This window comes from Astyanax mexicanus, chromosome 11 (assembly GCF_023375975.1).
Source record: "Astyanax mexicanus isolate ESR-SI-001 chromosome 11, AstMex3_surface, whole genome shotgun sequence".
Taxonomy (NCBI): domain Eukaryota; kingdom Metazoa; phylum Chordata; class Actinopteri; order Characiformes; family Acestrorhamphidae; genus Astyanax; species Astyanax mexicanus.
Genome location: NC_064418.1, coordinates 49,361,968 through 49,389,854, shown reverse-complemented (window position 1 = coordinate 49,389,854; position 27,887 = coordinate 49,361,968). Strand labels below are relative to the sequence as shown.

The following is a 27,887-nucleotide window of genomic DNA, read 5'->3' as shown; positions in this document are numbered from 1 at the left end:
CAGTTAGGAGGTGGGAGGCAGTGAGCGGCAGAGCGGTGGAGGGGCGTCGCAGTGCTCCTAGCCAATCAGAGGAGAGATATTTGCATGCTGTTTGCATGGAATCCGGTCATTTTGGACACACCCCTAAAACAGTCCATTAAAAAAGAGCTATACAGAGACACCTGAGCACTTTTTTTTACAAAAACGGCTCGCATGTCATTCATTCATACTAGAGACCACAACTAGACATTTTAAAATGAAAGAAAAAACGACAGAAGGTGAGCTTTAAAGCAATATGCATGTTTATCAATAACAGAAGCTCTTTTATGTGATGTACAGTAAAGACAACCAGTAATATAGTAAAACAGTTACTTGAAGATATACTGTTAGTGTTCTTCAGCTGATTCACTGTAGAAATACTGTGAATTGTTTGGATTAATGGTTTAATTTAATCAGAAACCCAATCAGAAAATGCAAAACAGCAATATAAATATACACTTAAATACTTAAATAAAGGTGCAACGAACATAGAAGAAAATACTACACGTAGAAGGTTTGATACTCAACACCATCCTCAAACTGGGATAAAAGAATCATAAGACTTATTGGTTTATGATGATTGTTTAAGGTGATTGCAATCTTATAAACAACGTAGTGGAAATGTAGTGCAATGACAAATATTAAAGCAGCACTTCAGCCCTATCTGGACGGGATTAGTTTCTTAGGGGGACATCTGTGAAAAATATTTCACTCTTCTACTCAGTGATAAAACTCCTGCATCCGGACTGCAATTGAAAAAACAGGAGGACCAGTGAGTTTTCAGGCTTTTTTTTCTCGGTCACGTGACATCAGTAACGTTCAGTAACTCCTCCATTTTCACTCACTGTTGTGTTTTTACGTGGATCTTCATGGAAACATGTGCCCAAAGTGTAATTACGGTGTGCGGCAGTGGACAAATAGCTATTTTATTAAAGGCGAGCCTGTAATTTTCTCAGAGGACGTCTAAGAAAAACATGTACATGATTGTTCTGGACGGGAATAAAATCAGAGAGGATAAAACCCCCCCATAAAAGAGAAAATTACCCCTGAACCCCCTGAGAAACAAATCCCATCCAAATAGAGCTTATGTGAGAATTGGTATACCTTGCTCACGGCTTCCTCTACAGTTTGAAGATAATATTTGCACTTTGAGCCATTTTTAAAAAACATGATGTACACATTAATTTTGTAACATCTGATATCACTTACATATATATCACAAATACATTTACACATTTAAAGATTTATTCCATTCCAACAATGCAGCTCCACCAAGTTCCATAGTGCAGTAGCAGCATTCCAGCCTGGGGTAGGAATAATATAAATTCCATTCTCTCCTCGCGAATATGAAGCTCGCGAATATGATACTTTTATATTTTTACACAAGTTAGAATAGATCTATATTCTATAAAAAAACACGTTCATGAAGTTCTTTACAAGAAATCACTATCACATAAAGATAAAGAAATCTCACCAGCTCTATTCTTACCAATTCAGTCGCTTATCAGTTTCAGAATGAGCCATTTAAAGGCTCTGTCACTTTTACACCAATAAGCTGCTGCTGCAGACAGTAGGTACAGATCCCTCCATCAGAAGAAGTCTGTTGGCTAATCCGTGTAAGCTGTGTACCGTGTCTGTGGTTCTGAAGCAGCAGAATGAAATGGTGTTTCTCCACTGTGAGGTCAAAATCAGATGGAAGGATTTTTTTTTAGTGATTGGAGTGTTTATAGGTGCAGATGAGACCCAAGTGAAATTTAAAAAAAAAGTGATTTTTGCATAATATGTCCCCTTTAAGGCTAAAATGCTTTAAGTGCCGAGTGCATAAAAACACAAGTCAGCTTGAAGCCTCGAGTCTACTGAGGGCTCTGGTTTTGGAGCGAGTGTTCACCTCGGATGAGTACCCGGCGGAGAAAGTCGCTGTATGGGGCAGAAACGGAGGGTCTTCACCGCCATCCTCCTTCCCGCCCTCGTCCTCCTCCTCCTCTTCCTCCTCCTGCTGTTTCTGGTGTTTCTCGCAGTGCTTCTCGAAGACGGACATCTTGTCGAACATCCTGTTGCACACTCTGCAGTGGTAGATGCACTCTGCGGGGTGGAGGCGGAGCTTGAGCCGCAGGTAGGGGGAGCAGGGGAAGGTGTCCGAGCAGACGCTGCAGCAGAGCGCCTCCACGGCGCCGCCCTGGTGGCTCTTCTCGTGCTGCCGCAGCAGCGACACCGACTTAAAGCTTTCGCTGCACTGTGCACAGGTGTGTCTTCCCTCACCTGACTCCAGGGCCTGATGGGACAGCAGGTGGGCGGAGCTCCGGAAACCTTTCCCACACTTCTCACACTTGAAGGGACGCTCACCTAAGAGAGGGAGGAAGGTATGAAGATTCAGATGTTTGGTGCTCATCACTGATCATCTTTTAATGTGATTGGCTGATACAGCTTGAGGGCGGGGCTAGAATATTAATAATAGTAATAATAATAATAATAATAATAATAATAAACTTTATTTATACAGCACATTTTATTCATTAAAATGAAGCTGTACATATGGGCAGATAAACAGAACACCAGTAAAATTTGGAAAACGTATACAAGATACGTAAGTAAATAATAATGATAATAAACAACATAAAATATTATAAATAAAAAGCAAATATGCAAATAAATAAAGGGCAAATAAAATAAAATAAAGTAAGATTACAAAAGGTTGTATATATTGCATATATTTAATGTACAAATATAAACTGCAATTACAAAACTGATCTGTTTTTGACAATATTGCTCTTATTACAATATATTTGTTAATATATCAAATATTATTGCATACGAAACAATACGGCACACCACGCTGGATGTTATACTGTGCAGTATTTCACCTATTTTTAAATTATTTTTAAGTATTAAGTATATAAATTATTATTATTATAATTATAAACTATTATTATGGCATTTCTCCCACATCGCTCCCCCCGAGCTCACCTGTGTGTTGGCGCAGGTGCATGATGAGCCCGGCCTTCTGGGTAAACGCTCGTTCACACAGTGTGCATTTGAAGGGCTTCTCTCCGGTGTGGAGCCGCTGGTGGGTCTTCAGGTGAGAGGCGCGGCCGAAGCTCTTCCCACAGTCCGGACATCTGAACGGTTTCTCACCTGTGTGGATGGCCTGGAGGTACAGGTGAGCAAATACGTTTCAGATTATTTAAAGAAGCACTAAAACCTTAAACCGTATTTTTACATTAATAGCTAAAAAATATGTTTCTCTAAAGTTGTAAAGACACTTTAATTGTGTTAATTTCCCTGGTAATTTACTGCCTCCCTGCTGACGTCCAATCATCTGCGTCTCACAGCTATCAGAGGCACACTGCTTCAGCTCAGCCAATCAGCTCTTCCTCCTGCCTCGCTTCTAAACCCATACATCACCCAGTACCCCTCTCAAACTACCCCTCCCACTTTTTAGATTTTTTTACAGCTAAAATTAGGAGGTTTAGTTACACTTTAAAGAGACACTAAACCATAAATAACCCTAAACCATATTTTTTCCATTAATAGCAGAAATGTGTTCCTTTAAAGTAATGAAACATACCAGTCCAGGTTCAACTGTGCTATATGTGAGAAAAATATGTGTGTAAGCTAGCTAACTAGCTTAGCTAAAGTTGGTCAGTTGGCTAATGAGACAGAGAGGTAGATTTACTGTTTACTCTTTCAGTTTTATTTTTTTTGATGAACTAGCTCCCTCCCTGCCCCACCCCTAAACCCATACATCACTGCATTTCCCTTCCAAACTGCCCCTCCCATTTTATTTAGCAATTTACAAATTTGAGCTGAGGGAGGAGTCAGCTAAAAATCCCTTTTTTTTTACTTTAAAAACTGATTTTTTTCTTATTTAATCAGGTTGTCTTTGTCTGATATTAGTTTATTATATAAGCACTATTATGGTTTATGGTATTAGATAATCTAAAAAAAAATTAAGTATGATTAAAAAAAAAACAAAAACAAAATGAAATATGTAACGGGGCAAATAATTTTTATTGAAACATATTTTCTACCAACATTTAGTCTTTCTCTTCTTTTTTATCCTTAGATATGTTCATTTGCTTTTATTGTTTTTTTGCCTTTGTTTTCTCTTCTTTTTTGTTTGCTTATGTTTCTGTCCTTTCTCAATGAATAACTAGTACAAATTAAAAGTCCTCTGAAGAGGGGATACATTTTTATATTTTTTTATATTTTATTTTTTTATTACTGTATGTGGACTGTCCACATGCAGGTGTTAATATTAATATGTATAATATTAATTCGTCTCCCACCCTCACCTTACCTTGTGGCGCATCAGGTGTGCGGGCTGAGTGAACACCTTGTTGCAGACGCTGCATTTGTACCTCCTCTCGCCGGCGTGTGTGCGCAGGTGCAGGGACAGGTGTGTGGAGGAGATGAAGGTCTTGTTGCAGGTCACGCAGGTGTGCGGTTTCTCTCCTGCGTGCGGGCGCTTGGGCGTCGCCAGGTTGGATGAGGTGGAGACACACCTGTCGCAGGTGAGACACCTGTGCGGCTTGTCTCCGGCGTTTGCGCGCCGCTGTTTACTGAGGGAGGAGAGCTTACTGCAGTCTCCACAAGCGGGCGCTGCGGACTCAGACGCCTGGGACGTCTCACCTGGATCCTCTTCAGTGGCGGTTCCGCAGGATGTGTCGGTGATGTCCGATTTTCCGCTCGTCATTTTCCCGATTATCCACAACCAGCATCAGAAACTCTGAGGCGGATTAATAAGGTGTGATTAAACATGAAAAACACAGATTTATAGCTTTTAACACAATCATGTAGGTAGGTATGATATTATTTGCTTTAATTCTCATAGATTTTTGCTATTATGTTAAATTAAACATTTTAAATGTTTACTTGATTATATTCAGATTTTTTATTTTGATTTCACATCCATGTTGTTTTTTTTTTGTCTTCACATTTTATAATTTGCTAATTAAACCCTCTAGAACAGATTAAAAAAAAAAACATGAACCTATAAAGTACTATCTTATTTGGCATATATGAAAGTGGGATATTTTAAAATACATTTATTTTAATTACCGGTTTTAAAATGCTACAGTATACACAGTACTGTGCAGAGGTTTTACGCAGCCCAATCAGCTCTCCCTCTTGCCCCGCCCCTAAACCCATACATCACAGAGTGCTATAGTTTAGTTTTATAGTTTTATATTTCGATAGAACACAATGAAGTCGCAATTAGTAAGCATTTTTTTCCTGATTGCAAAACAAAAGTAGAAACAACAATTGTGCCCCTTTGAGTGAAATGGCTCTTCTGCCTCCACTAGGTGGCAGTATAAAGGCCTCATAAGAGGACACTAGGCCTTTGTAAAGCAAAATTTAGTGTTGTGGTCTAGACAACACGCCAGGTCCTAAGAGGTTAATGCCTCTTTAACACTGAAGCAGCAGCTGGTTCTGATCTGTTTATTTATTTATATATTTTAACAGGATTATAATAATAAAACACTGCATTAATCTAAACTCACCTGCAGGATCTTCCAGGATCTTCTATTTTCCAGGTGAATCCTGGTCTGGAGGAGCTGCTGGAGAACAGAGATGCTGGATGATGATGATGATGTTGCTCCTCCAGCTGCTGCAGGCCTGGACATCACCCCAGCAGATCCAGCGCCCCCCAGCACCACCGACATCCAGCCTCGCCTAATCGATTCATCGGTTCATCGATTCATCTGCGCGTTTCTCCTGCTGCAGAGAAAGCCCTGCAGAAATGTGAGTGTTATTTTATGATATCAGACCGTTCAGCTCCTCTCTCCTCTCTGTATCAACAAGGAAGCTGAAATAGCCACGCCCACCCAGTACACGTCAACGAGTCACCAAGGAGTCGGTTCATTTCACCAGCGGAATCGATTCTCCAGTGCCAGCTGATTCGAGTTTCTACATAGACGCAGTATATGGGCAAACCACGCCCCCTTCTGGTGTCCACTGAAAACAACACTACTTCATTTCAGCTTGGTAGAGTTTATGAGGATTTAATAATAATAATTTGACACTTTTTAGATTTAATTAAACTGGTTTAGATTATTGTTAGATTATTTTTACGTTTTACGGTGTGGTAAGTATATATATATTTGACTATATATTATTATTATTTATATGTTATGTTTTAAAAGACCCATATGGAAAATAAAATATATAAAAAAAATATTTGTCAAGTATAAGTTTATTATAATATATATTTATTAAATGTTTTTGTATATATTATTCAAATATTTTAACAGCTGAAAGCAAAAAGCTGTGATTGGCTCAGTTCATTAGTAGGCAACAGTAGGATCAGCTGTCCCTGGAGGAGGAAGAGTAGGAAAGGAGGAGAAGAAGAGTAGGAAAGGAGGAGAGGAAGAGCAGGAAAGGAGGTGGAGATGAAGAGTATGAAAAGAGGAGGAGAGGAAAATAATAGGAAAAGAGGAGGAGGAGAGGAAGAATAGGAAAGGAGGAGAAGAGGAAGAGTAGAAAAGGAGAAGGAAAAGAAGAGTAGAATAGGAGGAGTAGAAGAGGATGAGTAGGAAAAGATGAGGACAGGGAGAGTAGGAAAGGAAGACGAAGAGTAGGAACGAAGGATGAGAGGAAGAGTATAAATACAGGAGACGGGGGAAGATTAGGAAAGGAGGAGGGAAGGAAGAGTAAGAAAAGAGGATGAGGAGGAAGAGGAGGAAAATAGGAGAAGGACAAGAATAGGAACAGTAAGAAATGAGGAGTAGACGAGTAAGAAGATTAGGAAATGAGAAGGAGGAAGAGTAGAAAAATAGGATGAGGACAAGGAGAGGAAGAGTATGAATGGAGGAGTAGAGGAAGTATAGGAAAGTGGAAAAGGAGGAGATGAAGAGTAGGAGGAGAAGGAGAGGAAGAGTAAGAAAGAAGGAGGAGGAGAGGAAGAGTAGGAAAGTAGGCAGAGGAAAGTAAGAAAAAAAGAGGAGGAGAGGAGGAGGAAGAGTACAAACGAAAAAGTTGTAAAGGAGGAGTAACAAAGGAAGAAGAGTAAGAAATTAGGAGGAGGAAGAGTAGGAAAGTAGGAGGAGGACAAGAAGAGGAAGAGTTAGAAAGGAGGCGTAGAAGAGGAAGAAGATTAGGAAATGAGAAGAAGGAAGAGTAGGAAAATAGGTGGAGAAGGAGAGTAGGAGTAGAAGGAGAGGAAGAGTAGTAAAGGAGGAGAGGAAGAGTATAAATGAGAGGAAGAGTAGGAAAAGAGAGGGAGGAGGAGAGGAAGAGAAGCAGAAATTTCCGGACGCAGCCCCGGTGTGTTTTGGGCGGCTGCCTGAAGCCCTTAAACCTCAGTGTATTATAATCTTAATATACCGTATATACGCGCACCTAAAAATGATTACCGATCAACTGTAGTAACGGAAAACTGATGATTACAGATGAGTTGAGGTAATTGATTATAGCTAATTAAGAACAGCGGGCGCGCGTGCTGAGTCAGAACTGCATCATCATCATAATCTGCTTCCTGAAGTCCAGAAGCCCTGGAGGGAGGAGGGGGTTTAGCAGGAAAGGAAACTGAACCACATCAGTTTAGTTTCGTTTATCAGAGCGGAGGAGATCAGATCAGATTCTCAGTAAACCGAAACTCTCTGCTCCTTTATCTGCCTCTCCTCCAGTTCTCCTCCTCCACTGCTTCTTCTCCTCCTCCAGCCTGAGAGAGAGGAGAGCTGCTCTCAGCATCTGCAGATCATGAGAACCATCTTTACCATTCCACCTCCACTCTAAACTACTATACATCTATAAAAAGGTAAGATTGTGTTTTTAAGATGGATTTGAATCCGAATTTGACCGGGTTCTGGCTGATTTCCTTAATTAAACACAGTTTTTACGATTAAATCAGCTATGTTTTGTTTGTGTTACATACAATATGGAGGAAAAGGGAAGTCTGTATTTTTTTGAATTTATGAAATGGCATTATGTTTGAAAACGTACTTCCCTAAACCCATGAGAGCTCAGTTTAAAAAATCAATTCAGCAACTCATTCATGTTTTTATTCTCGTCTGATTGTGTGGAAAAGCACATGGTTGTAAATATGTTTAGGTTAAAATTATGATGTAACATAAATAACAGCAATTTTATAACTATAACTATAAGAACATTTATTAGAACTAGTTACATGAAACCTAAAACATTCCGTTAAAACGTTTAAAATTTTTTTGTTTTTTGCAAAAATGCAAAATGGAACAGGGCTGATTTTTAGATCGTCTTTAAGATATTCGTAATGTGCTAAGATGCTTTTTAGTAAACTGTAACCAGAGCTGTAGAAGCTAAAAATCCACTTTTTCCCATTTTGCCTTTACTTATTCGAGTAGTTCTTAATCCATAATATGGATTAGAACGTTACTCAAATAGGAATATTCACTGTATACCAACTTTATATAACTTATAGTTATTACCCTATAAACAGCCCAGTTTACCAGGTCTACTTAGCTCTTATCCAGCATATGAAGTTTGGGGTTTTCCCCCCACTTAAAGGGTAAGTTTTAGTTGGAATATAATGGTTTAGTTGGTCTACCAACTTGACCAAACTAGTCCACTACTATGACCAGATTTGTTAAGGAAATACATTTGTCCTACTAGTTCCTCTTTTACTCTAAATTTAAACTTGTTCCAATTACAAAGGCATTAATATAAAGTTAAATGATCTGAAAAAAGCAAAAAAAAAAAAAAAAATTAGTGTCACGATTTTAATATTGGATATTTAAATGTATATACAAGAATCAGTGTTACATTGGCAAAATGAAATTATATTTATATTAGTCTGGTCAATCTTAAAAAACAACAACAATGTATTAAACACCGCTATATACAGTGATTAATCATGATTAACAAAAGAAATGCTGTTATTCTCAAAGGGATAATAATTTAAAAATATAATGATGAAAAAAATATACTAGCTCCATATTCCACATATATTCTGTGTATAATAATCTGCGTTCAAAGTATTAGCTCAGATTTACTGTACATGTATAGCATGGAAATGTATAGCACTGATTGGATCTCTGGAACTTTCTAAAATAATTGATATCCTGCATTATATTATACTATAATACGCTTTTAACAAAATTAATTTTTTGCCAAAGATTAAACTTGCATTGTTAAATTGCTGTCTTGTCTCCCTCAGAAACTGTATTTATTAATATTTTAAATCAAGACTAGTTTTTGCTGGTTATTGGTTTCAGATGTCTAAATCAGCTGGTCATCCAAAAAAAACATACTCTGTGCTCTAAAGGTGGGAATCACAGGGCATGATCTCCTGATATCGGTATTATCACGAAACGTTCCCCCTATAGTGAAAATATCATGTAAATCACTGTAATTCTGTGATACTCTATATATATCAAAACAATTCTCTCTGATACTTCACAGCCTCTGTGTTACTAAAGACGATAAAATACTTCTTAAAGCTCACCTTCTAGTTGTGGTCTCTAGTATGAATGAATGACATGTGAGCCGTTTTTGTAAAAAAAAAGTGCTCAGGTGTCTCTGTATAGCTCTTTTTTAATGGACTGTTTTAGGGGTGTGTCCAAAATGACCGGATTCCAGCTTTGCTCATGAATATTCATACATGCAAACAGCATGCAAATATCTCTCCTCTGATTGGCTAGGAGCACTGCGACGCCCCTCCACCGCTCTGCCGCTCACTGCCTCCCACCTCCTAACTGATGAGCGGTGATGTTGCGTCGCTTCAGCTCCGCCTCTGGGAGTTTCTCGAGCCAAGGTGGGCTGGTCTGTGAGTTTCTGCCTACGTAGGCAGAAAGATAATTCAAAATTCACCCGTTTTTCGGAGGGGGGGAGGGGGGATTTCTTTGCTTAGCTCCTGCAGACAATGGGGGCTGCAAAACAGTTTAATGTGCAGGTGTACACATTCAACTCGGAGAGACCTACTGTATTCCACAAAAAACAAGAAAAATCGGATTTTCGCGGAAGGTGAGCTTTAACAATTTATAGTCTTCACTACAGATTTATTAACCCTATTCATTTGATTATTTGAATATTTTGTCCAAAACCTTGGATTTGATTTGTATCACACTGGTCATGTTGGTCAACCAGCTTGGTTTTGCAGGTCATGCTGGTTGAAGAGTCTGGTAATGTAGCTTATTCAGACATACTGGTTGTTTAGCTTGGACAGCTTGGATAATGCATTTTTTAATAACTTGTTTTACTTGTAAAAACTGTAATTATTTGAAATAAATATTTTAAATCAGAGCATAGTGTACTGATTGATTGAAACTGATTGTACAGTAGTATTATATTATCTAGAGCAGTTTGGTACCGTGACATTTCTGTGGTTACAGGAGAACATACAAGTGGAACAATGAGTCTTCCGGCAAGAAAAAGGAAGAAAAAGTGAGTAGTCTGTTTGTTTTATGTAGGTTAATCAGGCTTTATACACATTTCTATACGTTTAACTTACTTTTTATGTGGTCATTAAATGTTAATGTGTTGTTCCTGCCAAGAAATGCATTTGGAGCAACATCGCCACCTTTTATCGACTACCTGAAGGAGATTTTGAGAAGGTACCCTGATGGAGGATTGGTTATTTAAATGCACGTTTATCTATAACCTAATGTGATCATGTTATGACAATGATTGTTATGGCGGTGGTGTATGGTGCTGCTGCATAACATGATCCACCACCCAAATAATAATAGCTGCTCTGTGGTGTTTTTTTATCCTGTGGGGTTCGGAGAATTGTAGATCATGGTAAAAGGAGGATAATAATAAAATGTGCAAAGAAACAGACAACCAATATGAAAAATAGATCATTGGGTTAATTGGGGCTTTATTTACTTCCTCATTCTCTGATTGGGTGTTGACTGTCAGATTGATGCCTTGTGTTTCTGATTAAAATGTGCTTTGTGTTCTACCGCAGGAGTTGATACAGAACGCTGATGATGCCAAAGCTTCAGAGATCGTGTTCATCTATGATGAGAGAAGATACGGCACAGGCAGCGTGTGGAGGGAAGCTCTTGGGAAGTATCAAGGTAGAGATGTAAACTATCAGAAGCAGCACATATAAAGTTTTTCTTGTGTTATAAGAAGTCTAAAAGCAGCACGAACACTGCAATCATTTGAGATCATTTTCTGATTGGGGCTTGGCAAGAATGCAGTCCAGCTAGTTTTTCAACATATGAGGTTTACCGCAAACAGAACTTCCTGGTGAAGGTGTGCCAGTAAACAATGCCCATAGCTTTGCATGCAGCTGGCATATATGGGAGTGTAAACATATTGACAAAAAAACTTGCAAAGCAGGCAAATACATAAATTAACACAGGCGTGGTCTGTTTAGACACTGGGTCTTGCCCCAAAAGGGCAAAAAAAAGTTCTTCCCCCATTTCTCTTAAAAAGGCTCTCATAGTGTTCTTCATAGAAGAAATTGCTTACTGCTGAATAGGCCTTTACGACGCGCTTCAAGACATTTTGCCCAGTTGACAGACTTCAAGAGGGGTCCGTGCTTTGCACTAAGAGAAGCAAAGCAAAATGGTTGTTTCGATGAATTGCCCACCATCTAGGCCACCTCGCAGTAAGAATTCTGGACTGCTATGGACTGGAAACGAATCCAAGGTATCTGAAGACCATCCGTTTTAAGTGTGAAGGCTTTGAACGACACAATATCCATATGGGTTTGAAAGGTGGTGACCCCTTGTAGTAATACAAGGGACACTAAGAGCCCATTTGTATTTCTGCTTTAAACCTACACTGTAGCCTAAACATACCCTATACTTAGCAGAGTACACCAAACCCTACACCATAGCCTAATGTGCACCTCCCCAGAAGAGCAATAGAGAGACGTAGACATGCAAACGCAGAAGTATAAACATGTGCAGCTGCGTAGGGCTCCCGCACAGGCTATGCTGTAGACAGGCTCTTTGACTTAAAGCAGAGTTATGAATTTGCTTCAACAGCTGTCCAGGACATCCTGCAACCACATGTTAGGGTTACCAACTGGTATTTTTCAGCAGGGTAATGCTCGCTCACAAACAACAAGAGTTTCCCAGCAATGTCTCTGACAGATTTCAACACTTCTTTTGTCTGCCCGTTCGCCAGATTTCTTGCCAATCGAGCATTTATGGGTTCAGCTGGGATGCCAGCTTCAGCAACCTATTAATGTGTAGGATCTGCAGACCCAGCTGCAACATCTGTGGGCAAATATGCCTCCATTCTCAAATATATATTACCTTGTATGTAGGCGAGAGGGGCCGAACATATGTAATTATTAAATTTACACATATTCCAGCAAATAACTCTTGGTGTCTTTTTTAGGTCAAAGTGTGTAGGCAGTAAACATATAGGCATATGGATGCTGCCTGTTCTATTGGCACAAGTTAACATCTGTTAATATATTCGTATAAATTATGTTTTATGAGTCTCTTCATGGTGTTCATATCTCTTCACTGTTCTGGCAGGACCTGCTCTCTACGCTTTCAATAATGCAGCCTTCACTGACGAGGACTGGGAGGGAATCCAGCGAGCTGGAAGAAGCATCAAACAGGACGACCCAACCAAAGTGGGGAGATTTGGGATCGGCTTCAACTCTATTTACCATGTTACAGGTGAAGAGTTAATATGTTATTGGCTAGTAGATTAGGATGTAGAAAGTATTCAGATGTTTGTGTTTTATTGGCTGTTTAGCTGAATGCTAACAATCTACACACACTGAAGCTCAGCTTGGCAGCACATTGATTATGAAAAGATAACTGCCTATATTATAGTGAACTGTTAAGGCCAATAGGTATCTGCTGATTTTTTTTTACCTCAAATATATTGGCAAGTATTTCTCTACCTTGGTCAATCCTGAGAGCTGATCATATCATGATCATAGATCATATCCAAAACTGAAAAATAACATCAGCTCTCCGTAAGGTTCCTCAGGCTACTGTATAAAAATACAGCATATAATCGAAATACTTACTTTATATTTTTTGTATTTTTAGACTTGCCATGTGTCTTCAGTTCTAAACACCTGGCTGTTTTCGACCCACAAATGAAGATGTTCGATGATGAAGAGGAGGGCTTTCGATGGTCACTGGATGATGAAGAGGACAGAAGGCACCTTTTGGAATTCACAGATCAGTTCAAGCCTTTTCAGGATATAGTTCATCTAGTCAGCCGCTGTTCTTGGAAGAAAATCATAGATGAGCAGAACTTCAGTGGAACACTTTTCCGCTTTCCTCTGCGCAGTGAAGCCTCTGAGATCTCTGATAATTTATACAACTCCAGCAAGATAACACAGCTCTTCAACAGCTTCATAGCAGATGCAGAGATCAGTCTTCTCTTTCTGAGAAACGTTTCATCCATTACTTTGATGCATGTCGACACAAACGGCACCGCCAATGTTAGGATGAAAGTTTCTGTGGCATCTCCTGAAATTCCTCTTTATCAAGAATGTTTCCGAAGAGAGTTGGTAGAAGGTAAAACCAGCTTTAGAACAGTGTCCTGCTTTTCTTCATCTGGGACTGAGACAAAGACCAAGTGGCTTGTGACGACCAGTCGACTAACAAAAGGGAACATACCTGAGATCGACACCCTTGCTGAGAAGCTCAGTTTCCTTCCTCAGGTTGATGTAGCATTTCAGTGTGATGAAGTCAAAACATGTGACTCTGGAAGACTGAGCTGCTTTCTGCCCCTTCCGAACAATGAGACCAATAACACGGGCCTCCCGGTTCACGTTAACGCATGCTTCGGCCTCACAGACAACCGGAGGTACATCAAGTGGCAGGAGGAGGACCAGAAGAACGACGATTCGGCGATGTGGAACGAGCTGCTAAAGAAAGAGGTTCTTCCCCACGTGTATCTCAAGATGATTCGAGATGCTGTTCAACTATCCACAAAGTCGCTGCTGCCGGCCAGAGCTGTGTACAGTCTTTGGCCTGACCTGAGTAAGACGGAACACAATGACCGATGGCATGAAGTTGCCCTGGACGTGTTTAAAAGGTTATTCCAGAGTAAAGGAATCTTCTCTCTTGCTCAAAATGAGAAAAACTGGGTGGCTGCTTTAGAGGCTGTTTTCCCATCCAACAGTACAGATACTGGTGTGATGTCAGCAGTGTCCCGGTTATTGATAAAAGAGGGAGAAAACCTCGTCACTGTTCCTGAACATGTGCTGAAAGCTATTAGAACAGTTTTCCCAGAACCTGCATCTCTGAAATGGGTGACCCCGTGCCTGGTTAGAAATGTGCTCCGCAAAACAGAGATTGGAAATGTGTGTAAAGATGATAAACTGTCGCTCCTGGAGTACATCCTCAGTGATGGCAAGTACAAAGAACTGCATGGTCTACAGCTTCTGCCTCTCAGTGATGGGAGTTTCAAATCATTCACCAATAAGGAAGAAGATACAGTTTTGATTGACAATGAAGAGTTTTCACGGTGAGTCTTAGAGATAACCTAGAGATACCTTACTTGACAGTTGATTGATTTTGGTCATAATTCTTTTTTAGCAATTTGTCATAGTTTGCATTAATTTATGTCTAAATATTTTTGTGTGTCATGCTCTGGTATGTCTCTTTTCTAGAGTGCTGTTGCCTTTTTGCAAAGAAAAGTTTCTGCACAGTGACGTGAACGGCAACACAATTCCTCACCTCAAACAAATGGTTTTGACAAGTATGTATTTTATTCGGTATATATAACTTATGTTTAAGATGCCTCCAGTAAGCTTTCAAGGTTTCCAATCCATATAGTAATGGGGACAGGATACATTAACTGTCTTGTACATCAGCACCTTTCTTTTATTTATTAGGTCTTTGATTTGAAATAACCATCTTACAAGTTGTCGTAAAATCGATAAAGTCCATGTAGAGTGGCCTGTGCTGCAGTTTTCAGGATGGTCCTGTTCTGGGACTGGCTTCAGCCTCTTGTTTTGTATACTGTAAGACTTTGTTCGTTGTTGAATTATAAATCCCGCAACAAAAACTGACTTATAGACTTTAAGCTACTATAAAAGAGTTTATAGCTGTGATACTTGCGGACTTTTCCATTTTTGTTGTGTTAAAATTGTACAATAAGCTTAAACTTGGTGCCTTGAAAGAAACAGTAAATCCTTAATCATTTAGCCATTTACAGTGACAGTAACATGATAAATTTCAATTCAGCCGTGCAATTACTTATATTTACATATATATGTTATATATCACAACGACAGCAGATGACGTCATATTGTCAACCTTTGCAGTTGCTTTTCTAACGACTGTCTCTATATCTGTTCAATTTCAGATGCAAACCTGTACAAAATAATCATTTTGGATGCAAAGAACGTTGCAGCTTTTGCCAGGAAACACTTACCCAGAGACTGGATAGAGACCCAAGGTCAGGTGAAATGGAATCCCTCTAAAGATGGTCACCCACCAAAGTCATGGCTAACAGAATTCTGGAAGTTTCTGAATACTCACTGGGTGGAGCTGAAGGATTTCGTTGGCATGCCTTTAATACCTCTGGAACCTCTTCAAAAAACAGGCAGTTCTACAAGTTTAGCAAGACTAGAGAAGAATTCCACATTGATCTTTCAGAAAAGCAGAGAGTCCAGCTTGCCAGATCAAGTTCAGAAAGTGGTAAAGATGGTGGGAGGAACAGTCGTTAGGAAGGATGAATGTCTCAAACATCATGACATCGAAAGTTATGTCCTGACAACATCACCAAGGAATGTTCTGCAAGTCCTTCTGAACTCTGCCAGGGACAAGGTCATGAGAGGCATTACCAGTGCTTCACTCCATGAAAAAGAAGAGTTTAAGATGTATCTCTCTTCATTGGATTCTGTCTCTGATGCTGAGAAACGTTTACTTTCAGCTCTTCCTCTCTTCAGACTGATGTCTGGAAATTTTGTAGCTGCTGAGTCAAAACAGGCAGTTATTCTGAAGTCCAACCCAGCCATTCCAGCAGATTTGCCTGTTCCTGAGACTATTGTACAGTGTGCTAATGAAGCAGATCGTAGGCTTTTGACTCTTCTCAAGGTTGATCTTCTAGATGCAGCTCAGTTGGCCATCAACTTGGTAGACTGCATTGAAAGAAATGCCTTTAACAAAGAGAATGAAGAGAAAATAATGACTTGGATATTGAATCATGGGAATGTCCTGCTCCCACAAAGTGATGAATTGCTTAGAAAAAGCAATAATCTACCTTTCATTCAAACCGAAAAGGGGGAGCGCAAGAAACCCTCAAGTGTGTTTGACCCCACAAACAAGATTTTTCAAGATCTTTTCGACGACGATTTCTTTCCACCACCAGTCTACAGAACCCCGGTGATTCTCCAAACCTTGAAACAACTTGGTTTACGGACAAAAGAAGACGAAATATCCTCCTCAAATGTGCTTCATGTTGCATCCCAAATTCAAAAGCTCCACATCCACTCTCGAAATAAGGCATTTAAAAAGGCAGAAGCTCTTGTGAGAGTATTAAATAGAACAAATTTGCTCTCAAAATGTTCTGTGGGGGAGAAAGAACAGCTTCGTCAAATGCAGTGGGTGCCCTGTGAAAATGCAAGTTCAGTAAACAGTAAGAGTAAGCAGAGTCAGAAGAAGGGTCTCTACAAACCAGCTGAAATCAGAGCATCAAAATTCTCAGCAATTGTGGGCCATGTTATGCCACTTAATTCAGAGCTAAGTGAGGATGTGTGCCAAAAACTGAGTCTTTTTAGCCCTCCTCCAGCTGAGAAGGTCTTGGAGAACCTTTGTGTTTTGCAGTCGATGGTTCCAGACAATCCAAATTCTGATTTTGAGTTCAAAAACAAATTGCACAACACCTACAAATTCATGCAGGAAAACATCGAATATTTCAGAGAAGAGATGAACAAGAAATGCATCACTTGGCTCTGGTGCCAGAATGAGTTTGTCTCACCTCGGGATGTTGTGCTGTACTATCCACAGGAGTTAGATCTCAGCCTTCACATAAAGAAGGTACCAGATGAGTTTCTGCCATATGATAATATGCTAAAAGAGTTTGGTGTAAAGGAAACACTCTCTGATGAGGAGATTGAAGACATATTCCATGACTTAAAGCACAGCATCGATGACAGAGATCCACCTTATGGGGATCCCTCTGAACTCAAGGTGTCAATAGCCATTCTTGACTGGATGCGAAAGAATGAAAAACCTTTGAAGGACAGTACCCCAGTGCCTGTCAGGGCGGAAAATGGAAAATTCACCCTACAGCCTTTAAGAAATACAGTTTACTGTGACATCAGTGATGAAGGACTAGATGACCTGAGACACGACCAGGAGGAGTTTCACGTCATTCATGAAGAGGTACTTGCTGTCACTGCAAAATGGCTAAAAACTCCTATGCTAAGTACACGTATTTTGAAGCCACAATTCATAAAAGCAGAGGAAGTGTTTCCAGGAATTGAACAGTGTGGTCAGACCGAACCAATTACTCAAAGAATCAAAAACATACTCAAAGAATATGATGAGGAAAGTGACATTTTTAAAGAACTAATCCAGAATGCAGAAGATGCAGGAGCAAGTACCTGTGATTTCCTTCTTGACTTCAGAACACACCCTGAGGATGGTCTCATTGATGAAGGAATGGCCCTCTGCAATGGACCGTGTCTTTGGACTTTCAACAATGAACGCTTCTCAGAAGAAGATTGGAAAAACATTGTCAGAGTTGGAGCTGCCTCAAAAGAAAACAAAATAGAGAAAATAGGGAACTTTGGGCTTGGGTTCAATGCTGTTTATCACTTGACAGATATCCCATCTATTTTGAGCGGGAAAAGTCTTCTCATTCTTGATCCAAATGTCACTCACTTGGAAAAGCACATACACAGTAAAACAAATCCTGGAATTAAACTTGATTTGTTCCAAGAAAGACTGTTCAGGAGATTTCATGGACAGTTCCGATCTTATGAAGGAATTTTTGATTGTGACCTGACCAAGAGCAGCCAGAACTACTACAATGGTACCCTGATTAAATTACCATTCCGAACTCCAGAAGAAGCCTGCAAGTCAGAAATTAGCTGCAAGGTGTATGACAAAGAATGCATAAGTGCTTTACAGGAACACTTCACTGATGGATTTCAAAGTCCCCTGCTATTCCTTAAGAACATAAACTCTGTGTCTCTTCAATCAATTTCTGAAGGTGCTTCCACGCCTCCACTACCGAAACAAACTCGGAAACTCCTCAAAATCTCCAGGAAGGTTGTTTGTTCAATTGATATTTCAAATGCTGAACATCTTCAAGACATCAGGGACACTTTGGAAAACCTTGACAAAAATTGCCACAAGGTTGTTGATTGCTTTGAAGCACACATTACTGAAATAGAAAACAAACAGCTTGAGAGAACTAACACCCAGTCCTGGTTTCTCTACTCAAGTTTTGGGACAAAGGATTCTCTGCGAATGTTCCAGAGAGAACAACAGGGGAGCAAGTTTTCCCTGCCAATTGGAGGAGTTGCTGTACCTTTACAACAAGAAGCACAAAATGTTTGGTCCCCTGATGAAAGTTGTACAGTCGGCCAGGCCTACTGCTTCCTTCCTCTTCCAATTGAGACAGGCCTCCCAGTTAATATCAATGGGTCTTTTGCAGTCTCGTCAAATAGGAAGGCTCTCTGGCAAAGTGGAATAAAGGGGGAATGGAACAAAGCATTACTCCAAGATGCCACTGCTTCTGCCTATATCACCACACTACTTGAGCTAAAGAAGATGTCCCAAAACGGGAAACTTCAAAACTATGACTACTACACATTTTGGCCTAATGCTGAAAAAGTACGCAAAGCATTTCAACCTTTGGTTGCTGCTTTCTACTCAGCCATTACACAGATCAACATGACTGAACAATCTCTAGAGCTTTTCAGTAATGGCAAAACTTGGTGCTCAATGGACAAGGTGAGATTTCTGGCTGCAAACATTGAAAACAACAAAGCCGTGGGAGAGCTTGCCATGAAAGTTTTCCTGAATGATGCAGACTCAAGCTACTGTGCCATTCCTTTGCCATCATGGGTGAGAAAAAGCTTCACTGCCTGTGGTTTTGATGAGATGGTAAAAGAAAGGACTTTTTACTGGGTCGAGTTCTATCAAATAGTTTTCAAGAATTTAGGCAACATGGATCCACCCTGTAGGAATGCTCTTATACTGCATGCTCTCGACTTGAATGACCCTGCGATTGATGAATTACTGAAAAGTAATCCATGCATTCCAACACAGAAAAGTGACAAACTTCAGTTTATCAACAAACTTGTGTATCCCCATGGGAAAGTAGCCTGTCTGTATGAGCCAAAGGAAGGACGCTTTCTTGATGGAACCAAAAATGACTACTTCACTCCCAAAAGGGTTCAGCGACTGTCAGGCTTGGGAATGCAAAGCGATACTCTACCACTGGAGGAAGTTGTAGACAGAGCAAAGACAATTTCAAGAGTTTGGAAAGAGGACAAAAAGAAAGCACAAAAATGTCTCAAGTGTCTGTTTGACTGTATGAAAGAATGTTCTCGTGATGTCAGTTCTCCACACTGGGAAACACTGAAATACACCCCGTTCCTGCCTGCTGTGATTACCGATCTGGGTAATAAAGAGATGACCAGACTAAAAGAACCATCTGAAGTCTACAGTCAAAAGCACAACTATCTGGTGAACATGACAGAATTCAGTGTTGATCACACAAACCTGCTTATACGGCAAGATCACCCAGTCCTAACAACACTGGGAGTAAACAGGAACCCACCAGTTGAGACAGTGCTTAAACAACTGAAAGAGGCACATGATCGTTCAGATGCATTTGAGAAATCTGTTCTCCTTAATGTGGCCAAAAGCTGTTACGACTATCTCAACAAATACTTGATTGATGGTGGAGATTCTACTGCTATTATTGCCCATGCAAATTCAAGACCGTTCATTTATATCGAAGACCGCTTTGTAAGTGTGCAATCAGTGGCCAAGAGCGGGAAATTTGAAGAGAAACCTTACCTCCATTTCCTTCCAGCCATCTTCTCCAAATTTGAGAATCTTTGGAACTGTGTTGGCATCCAAAGTACATTTACCACAGACCAGTTTGTGGCTGTACTAGAAGAAATGAGTACGTCTCCTGGACCTCTTTCTGAATCAACTCTTCATACTTGTCTTTCCATTGTTACAAAAGGACTGTATGGGGCCAGAGATGGAAAGGTTGAAGACTGTCTTCTACCTGATGAAGAAGGTGTCCTCACAAGTTCAAGTAAGCTTAAGTATAATGACAGCCCTTGGATGCCAGTCCAAGCTGGGGTAAAACTTTGTCACAAACTGATACCTCGATCTGTTGCTTGTTATTTCGGTGTGGAAACAACACGACACCATACACTGAACAGTTATGAAGATGAAGAGTTTTCTCCGTTTGCTGAAGAGTTTGGACAACATGAGAAACTAACCGTCAGAATAAAAAACATTATTGAAGCATATCCATCCAAGAAAGACATCCTGAAGGAACTCATACAGAATGCTGATGATGCAGAAGCAACGGAAATCCACTTTATATGGGACAAAAGAGAGCATAACACTGAAAAAGTATTTGGAGAAAAATGGAAGATGCTTCAGGGCCCAGCACTTTGTGTTTACAACAACAAGACATTTTCTGACGAAGACCTGATTGGCATTCAGCAGCTTGGGGAAGGTGGTAAACATGGCACTTTTGGTAGAACTGGGAAATATGGACTGGGTTTCAATTCTGTTTACCAGCTGACAGACTGCCCCTCTATACTCACTGGTGACAAGTATCTCTGTATCTCTGACCCAAATCTGCAGTATGTGGAAGGTGGAAGAAAAAAAAGAGGCTGCAGGTATTCCATGGATGAAAAATTCAAAGATTCTTTCAACGATGTTTACCGCACATTTCTCCCTGACAAATTTGTTCTTCAAGCTGGAACCATGTTCAGGCTTCCTCTCAGGACAGAAGCAATGGCAGACAGATCTGACATATCTAGACAAGTGGTTACAGACTATGGAATGATGCAACTTAAACAAGCTTTGGTTGAAGATCCTGAGGGTCTGGTTCTCTTCTTGAAGAACATCACAAAAATACAGTTCCATGTGATTGACAAAAAAGGAAAAATGACAGATGATTTCTTAATTGAGAAAGTCATCAAAAGCAACATTGAGGAAAGGGAAGGATTTCAAAACCATGTCCGTAATTCTCTCAAATCTGGGCAGGTTGTCCAATGCCAAGCTATCTATAATGTACAGATATCATCTCAAAGAAAGCAAAGTGACTGGGTTATTGCAGAAAGTTTTGGCTCCTTTTTGCATAACAATAACAAGAAAGATGGACACCCTGACCACAAAGTGCCTCGTGTGGCCTTGGCAGCTAGCACAGATGCAAAACCAGCTGATCTTAAGTTTACTCTCGAATTTACTGGAAGGGCTTTTTGTTCTTTACCGTTACCAGTCCAAACCGGTCTTCCTGTTCATGTGAACGGAAACTTTGAATTAGATGACTCTAGAAGAGATCTGTGGAAAGAGGATGGCGACAGTTTGAGGACCAGGTGGAATCAATCACTGAAACTGAAGGCCCTGGCACCTCTATATGCTGACCTTTTGAACCATTGCTGTGGAACTGTTAAGAAAGATACACCCAAGAATTTGCTATTTCTCAAGTCTGAACTGGAAACTTGCTTTAAGTACCTTCCTATTGTCTCAAAAGATGTTGCCCCAGTCTGGCATGAGATGATAACTGAAGTATACAGATCAATCAATGAACGAAATCTTCAGGTGATACCTACCCTAAGAAGTGTTGCACATGACCGTTCAAAGCGGTCAGAGCCAAAGTATGTGGTGAATTGGTCCAGTGTGTCAAAACCTGACCCAACAGATTCACCTCATTTCATGGCATCAACCCATGACAGCATTCTCCAAGTTCTGGAACACATTGGAATAAACTTGATGCCACACTTATGGAAGACGGAATTACTTAAGAAGAGTTTTAAAAATGCGGGTATAGAAGTTGCTGAGGTCAGTCCTTCATCAGTCATCAGTTATTTAAAGAAAAAAACACTGAATGATCCCTCACAAACAACTGAGGATTTACCTTTACCTATCAGCCAAACTCTGATTAAAGATAAAGGAAGTTGTTCAAAGCTGTTTGACTTCTGCTTATCAGATGAGAAGAAAAATTCACTTGACCTGAATGGACTACCGCTCCTTCTCACACACAATCAGATGTTGAGAAAGTTCAACTCGGACTCTCCACGACTAATTACAAGATTTGCCAGCATTTTTTTGGGACATGAGTCAGAATTTGCAGATTTCTCTGTTAATCATAAACATCAAAAAATTCTCCAAGAGGGAAAATACATTGAGAACATAACAATCCCTGTGGCTGCAAAGTTTCTAGAACCAGTGCTTAAGCAAAAGCTACAACCATCATCAGCTATGGAATGGAATGGGCTTTACAAGGCAGAGAAACAGATAATCACATGGTTAAGAAAACTTTGGGAATTCTTCGCTGATCAAGACGAACAGCATTCCCGACATGAAAAAAACAATCCTACCTTTGAGGAAATAAAAAAACACTTTGACTGGCCCATCTTGCCTGTAAACCAGAAAGGTGTACAATTCCTGCTGTCAGTTAGGAAATTACATACGGTTGTTCCTGATCTTGGAAAGCATGTTTCTCCCATTTCTTCAGTTTTCCTCAAACTGGGATTTGTGACATTAGACCACAAATTTTTCCCAGGGCTCACGCATTTCATGCAGCAATATTTGGAACCAGGAATCATGGATTTCGGCAACACCCATGCTGTTTTGGAGCAGCTATATCAGGTTCCTCATTCACAATTTGAAGTGCTTTCCACTAATGATGCTGCCGAGCTTCAACGTTACTTGCAATCTGGCATCGGGTTCTCGAAAAACCCAAATGAATACCAGAGAATGCTCAAGTCTTTGCCGTTATTTGAGACAGTATTTGGAAAGCGACAACGGATTGATCTTCATGGAAACGTATTTGTTCTAAAAACTGAGTTCCAGGCAAGGTTCCCAGGATTGTACATTTTTGATGAAAGGAAAGGGATTTTCCTCAAGAATAGTCCAGTAAACCAAAGTTTGGCAGCAAGTCTCAATATCCCAATGTTAGGAGATTTGGAATACTGTGTTAAATTCATCCTTCCCACTGTCAAAAATCTCAAGGAATGCCTAGTGCTTGATCTAGTTAGGCTTCTCCTAGCACTGAATCATAATAGTGACTATGAGAAACATCGATATTCAATTACTTCAACAATGAGTGGTGTCCCCTTTATTCGAGACATTAATGGCTCTCTTCAAATGGCCTCACACTTCTATGATGACTACATAAACCTATATAAGGTTATGCTTCCTGAGGAGAGGTTTGTGCCACAGGCATTCTGGAAACAATTCCAAACTAGTCATGGAATAAAAAGTTTTCTAAAAGAGCTGGGTTTAAAACATGAGATACAAGAGAAGGAGATAATTGACTTTGCATTTCAAATTGAATCTGAAGCCAGAGGTAACACTAACCTGGATGTTCTGAAAAACAAATCATCAACTTTGTTCAAGACTGTTCTGCAGAAGAGCACTGAGAAAAACTCTAAATTGATGAAGAGGATTGCAACCATGAAATTCATCTTTCCTGTGAAGGTTGAAGCAAAGCTTTGTGACTATCACCGAGCATTTGCTCAAGAAAGAGAGGTTGTCGCTATCGAAGGATCACTGTTGGAAAAAGACTCTAGCCACCAGTATCTTATATGGACAGCTATGCCAATTCTGCCCTCCAGAGACTGCGCTCCCAGACACCTAGATGCAATGAAGTCTGTTGGAGCCTTTGATAAACCACCTTCAGGACAAGTAATGCAGAACTTGAGAAATATTTGTCAACCTTCAAGCAAATCAGAAATGTCAGTAAATACAAGAGCTGCAGTGTTCAGCAACTCGTATGCATACCTACAGTCTGTGGATTTTGATGCATCTGCTTTGGCCGGTCTTCCTATTGTTCTCACTGAAAACGACACAACCCTTGTGAAAGCTACCCAAGCAGTCCTTTCACTTCCACATTCTAACGAGTTCAGGCCTTACCTGTACCCTATCCAAAGCAATCATGCAATATATGCAGAATTCTTCAAGAAGATTGGGGTTAAAGAGAAGCCTACAATTACACAACTGTGTACAGTGCTCCAGGATATCTACCAGGAGTGTAGTGATAAGAATACACTTCACCCAAACCAGCAGACCACAGTGCAACGTGTAGTGGAGCAGATTTTCCAGCTGATTAAAGAGGATAAAACGTGTAATTTTCACAAAAACACACTGTATCTCCCATCATCAGACGGAAAACTATATGAGTCCAACACATTGTTTTTCAATGACACTGTCTTCCAGCCTAAAAGACTAGAGGATCCACTACGAACCAAACTGAAGCTGCTTGAGAACCTAAACCATTGCCACCTTGGAAATGACCCATATGAACATCAGAAACTTCTGCAGTTACTTCCTCAGAACATTCGTCCAAAGCTTCTTTCTCAAGTTATCTCAGAGAACCTGGTTGGTGCACATGCTGAACAATGTGAATATGGAAAGAGATGTGAATTCAGTGGTTGGTTTGAACAGCATTTGTCTTCCCGTGCATTTCGTCATGGTCTGATCTGTTTGATCAGAGAACAGAGCAAGGGCTCTATTTCACAAACTGAAGCTACACACATGTGTGAAAACATTTTTGGTAAAATTCAAATCAACTGTTGCAGTTCTCTCCAAACTGAGCTTTTGTTGCACCAGGAGCCGCTGGAGGGTACTAGGTCCAGGACACAGGTTTATGTGAAAAAGCAGCAAGAAGCATCCATCTTTTATTTGAAACACAGTGATGACATGACTTTCAAAGTTGTGAATGAAGTCATCATGCATCTAACTAAAGAGATCAATGGCCTTCTTGAAAATATCCTAAACTCTTTAATGCTTCCAGTCCTTGGACATCTATTGTTGTGTGACAACATGGAGGATGTTGAAAGAACCTTGGAACAACAGGGGATCCATAACAGCGTGACTGAAGAAGGAGGATTTGGTACCCGTCCAGACCCTGGAGATCCTATACCAGAGGAATGGATTGATTCCCTTGACATGAACCCCTTTAATTGTTTTGAAAAGCGGGAATATGTTGGCTTCCAAAAGGATGAATTGAAAAATGAATATTGTTTTGCCATTATTGTAGAATGTCTTGATGAGCTTTCAGGACAGAACAGAAGGATTCCTGCAAGATACAAAATACAGATTGGGGCTGACGAGTTTATTGAAGTAAGCTCTCTCGATCTTTATCAGTTTAAGAGAGAACAATCAACCCCAATGACATTTTCCTCCTGCACAGAAATAGCTGTGATGCCAAATCCTTCAGAGTCTACATCTTCACCAAGGAGACCCACACCACAACATGAACCAAAGGAAAGACACAAATCACAGACACCTGGGGAGAGACCCAAACCACAGACCCTGGATGAGGTCAAAAGAGAGATTGACCAATATTTGAAAGAAATCTGGAAAATGTCAGAAGAAGACAAATGTAAGGCTATCAAACGCCTTTACTTAAGGTGGCACCCAGACAAGAACTTGGACAATCCTGACCTGGCCAATGAAGCCTTCAAATATCTACAGAACAGAATCAAGGAGCTGGAGGGAGGGAAGACTGCAGGCAGCACATCTTCAGGTGGAGATCATTTCCGAGATTTCTGGTCCAGATGGAATGAAGAGGCCAGAAGGCACAGAAGGGGGAGAGAGCGATTTTATCAGAACAATTCTAGGAGGCACTATAACTTTTGGTCATATTTTACACCGAGGGACATGCCAAAACCAGACATTCCAGACAGAGAAGAAGCTAAGCGCTGGTACCGACAGGCAGAATGTGACCTCAGCGCTGCTCAGAGTGAACCTGCGGCGAGTCCTGAGTGGAATCTGTTTAAAGTGCATCAGGCCGTGGAAAAAGCCCTGATAGCCTCAGAGTACAGGAGAAAGGGACGACACTCCGGGAATGTCTCCATCACAGGTCTCGCCCAACAGATTTCCCACTACAGCCCCCACCTCAGTGAGGTACCCAGTGCTGTAGCCCAGCTCAGGACACTTGGTGTAGATGCCAAGAAAACTCAGTACCCAAACTGCCATCCACCACCCTGCATACCACACGATCAGTTCAGACATGAAGATGCAAGAGAAGCAGTGAAGATTGCAGCAGAGCTTCTGAAGAATGTAGAAAAATACATTACTGGATGAAGGATTAGTTTACTTGTTTACTGAGTGTTTGAAGATTGAATCTTCAGCACTGATTTACTTCTTTCTGAACCTAATCTAGAATAACTGATGTTGAAATGTAATTTAATTTACCATAATTTAAAATTAGTTCTTTCTTATTAGGGTTGTGCACTGCAAACCAATTACTATTCTAACTCCAGTGCTTTTTGGAACAACAGATTTTGTACATATTTGTTTTCTGTTAGGAATTATTGGGGTGCAACTGTTTGACATAATGACACAAAAATGCCAGTAACACTCAACCAACCATGTGGGGCATTACAACAAACATTTTTTAATACTTAAGAAACCACCTGAGGAACCACTGCAAGTATCCAGAATTACTATAGCAACTGCCTAGCATCCACCTAGCAACCACTAAACGATACCATAGCCACTGCATTAAATACCATAGCATCCCCACTGCAGTACTGTTGAAACAACACGATTAAGACTTAGCAACCACCTTTGATACTATAGCAACCAGCTAGCAACACCATATGAACCATTTAGGATACCATAGCATTTGTCTAGCATCCACCCTATCCAAGTCCTTGCAACCACTATACAACACTATAGACACCACCTGAAATAACATAGTAATTAATTCCATTGCAATGCTGCCAAGCAGTCACCTAGCAACCACTTAGCTACCACTTGGGGCACCAGGGCAACCAGCTTGCAACACTATATAAACCACCATAGATACCAAAGTGTCTGGCCAGCATGTACTTAGCAAAACCCTAACTACCACTAAACAACACCACAGCTACTACTGTAAATGCCATAGTTATTACATTGATACGCTGTAGCGGCCAACAAGCAAGCAGTTAGCAACACCTTAGAACCCACCTAAGATACCACAGCACGTGCCAAGAAAATACTTAGCAACACCTTAGCTACCACTAAGCAACACTATAAACACCACCTGAAATACCATAATTACACTGTTACCACTTAGGGTAGCATGGCAACCAGCTCACAAAACAATATTAATGACCTGAGATAACATAGCAGCCATGCAACTAAATGGGAACCTTTTTTTCGTTCTGATGGTGTTGTATGTGTTGTTTCTTCTATTTAGATTTTTTTTTCCATTTCTAACTGCCTTTTTTCTGACCTATTCATGTATTTCTACTAAGACAATAAATATCAAATGGAAAGACTGGTGTTTAAGTGTCTGGGTTTGTTTTATAATTAATCGTGTAGTCATATAGACAGTAAGGTTATATTGCTTTCATAAGAATATTTCATGTATATATATATATATATATATATATATATATATATATATATACATATGTATATATATGTGTATATATATATATATATATATATATATATATATATATATATATATATTCACCTAAATCTGAATTTCCAAGAGAGGTAAAAAAAAAAGGGTACTGCTGTATGTTAATATTGATGAGTGATCACGTACTTTAATATAATATTTAATAATATATATATTTTTAAATATTATAATATTTAATATTGGTTCTGTGAGGTCAAACTGTCCCTAAGCAAAACACTTCTGCAGAAAAAAGCACATTATAACAAGACAACAAGTGTGTACAGTAAATTGCTGACAATTAGCTAGTAGTAATTGGCTGTAGTAAATTTTACAGTATGCATACTGTACACTTTATCACAGTACCTATTAAACAGTAACAAATACAGTACTGTTTT

At 40.0% G+C, this 27,887-nt stretch overlaps 2 protein-coding genes and 1 long non-coding RNA gene across 3 annotated transcripts; 2 read left to right on the top strand and 1 right to left on the bottom strand.

Annotated features, from left to right (window-relative positions):
• Nucleotides 1-263: 263 nt before the first annotated feature.
• LOC111197338 (gastrula zinc finger protein XlCGF8.2DB) lies at nucleotides 264-6,154 on the bottom strand. Its single transcript, XM_049484907.1, has 4 exons — nucleotides 5,520-6,154; nucleotides 4,316-4,744; nucleotides 2,983-3,163; nucleotides 264-2,361 (listed from the first exon to the last, which is right to left on the bottom strand). Exons 2-4 carry the CDS (start codon nucleotides 4,709-4,711, stop codon nucleotides 1,853-1,855), a joined length of 1,086 nt encoding a protein of 361 aa, XP_049340864.1. The 5' UTR covers nucleotides 4,712-4,744; nucleotides 5,520-6,154; the 3' UTR covers nucleotides 264-1,852.
• A 1,396-nt stretch (nucleotides 6,155-7,550) lies between these two features.
• Nucleotides 7,551-10,563, top strand: LOC125804952 (uncharacterized). The gene is made up of 3 exons (XR_007441172.1): nucleotides 7,551-7,774; nucleotides 10,326-10,377; nucleotides 10,488-10,563. It is a non-coding gene; the product is annotated as an uncharacterized LOC125804952 (long non-coding RNA).
• Nucleotides 10,564-10,879: 316 nt separating this feature from the next.
• LOC103023859 (sacsin-like) lies at nucleotides 10,880-27,248 on the top strand (the record flags this gene model as incomplete). Its single annotated transcript, XM_049485135.1, has 5 exons — nucleotides 10,880-11,015; nucleotides 12,438-12,584; nucleotides 12,966-14,397; nucleotides 14,543-14,631; nucleotides 15,241-27,248. Coding segments are annotated over 5 exons (12,744 nt in total), but the record flags the coding sequence as incomplete, so codon positions are not given.
• Nucleotides 27,249-27,887: the final 639 nt, after the last annotated feature.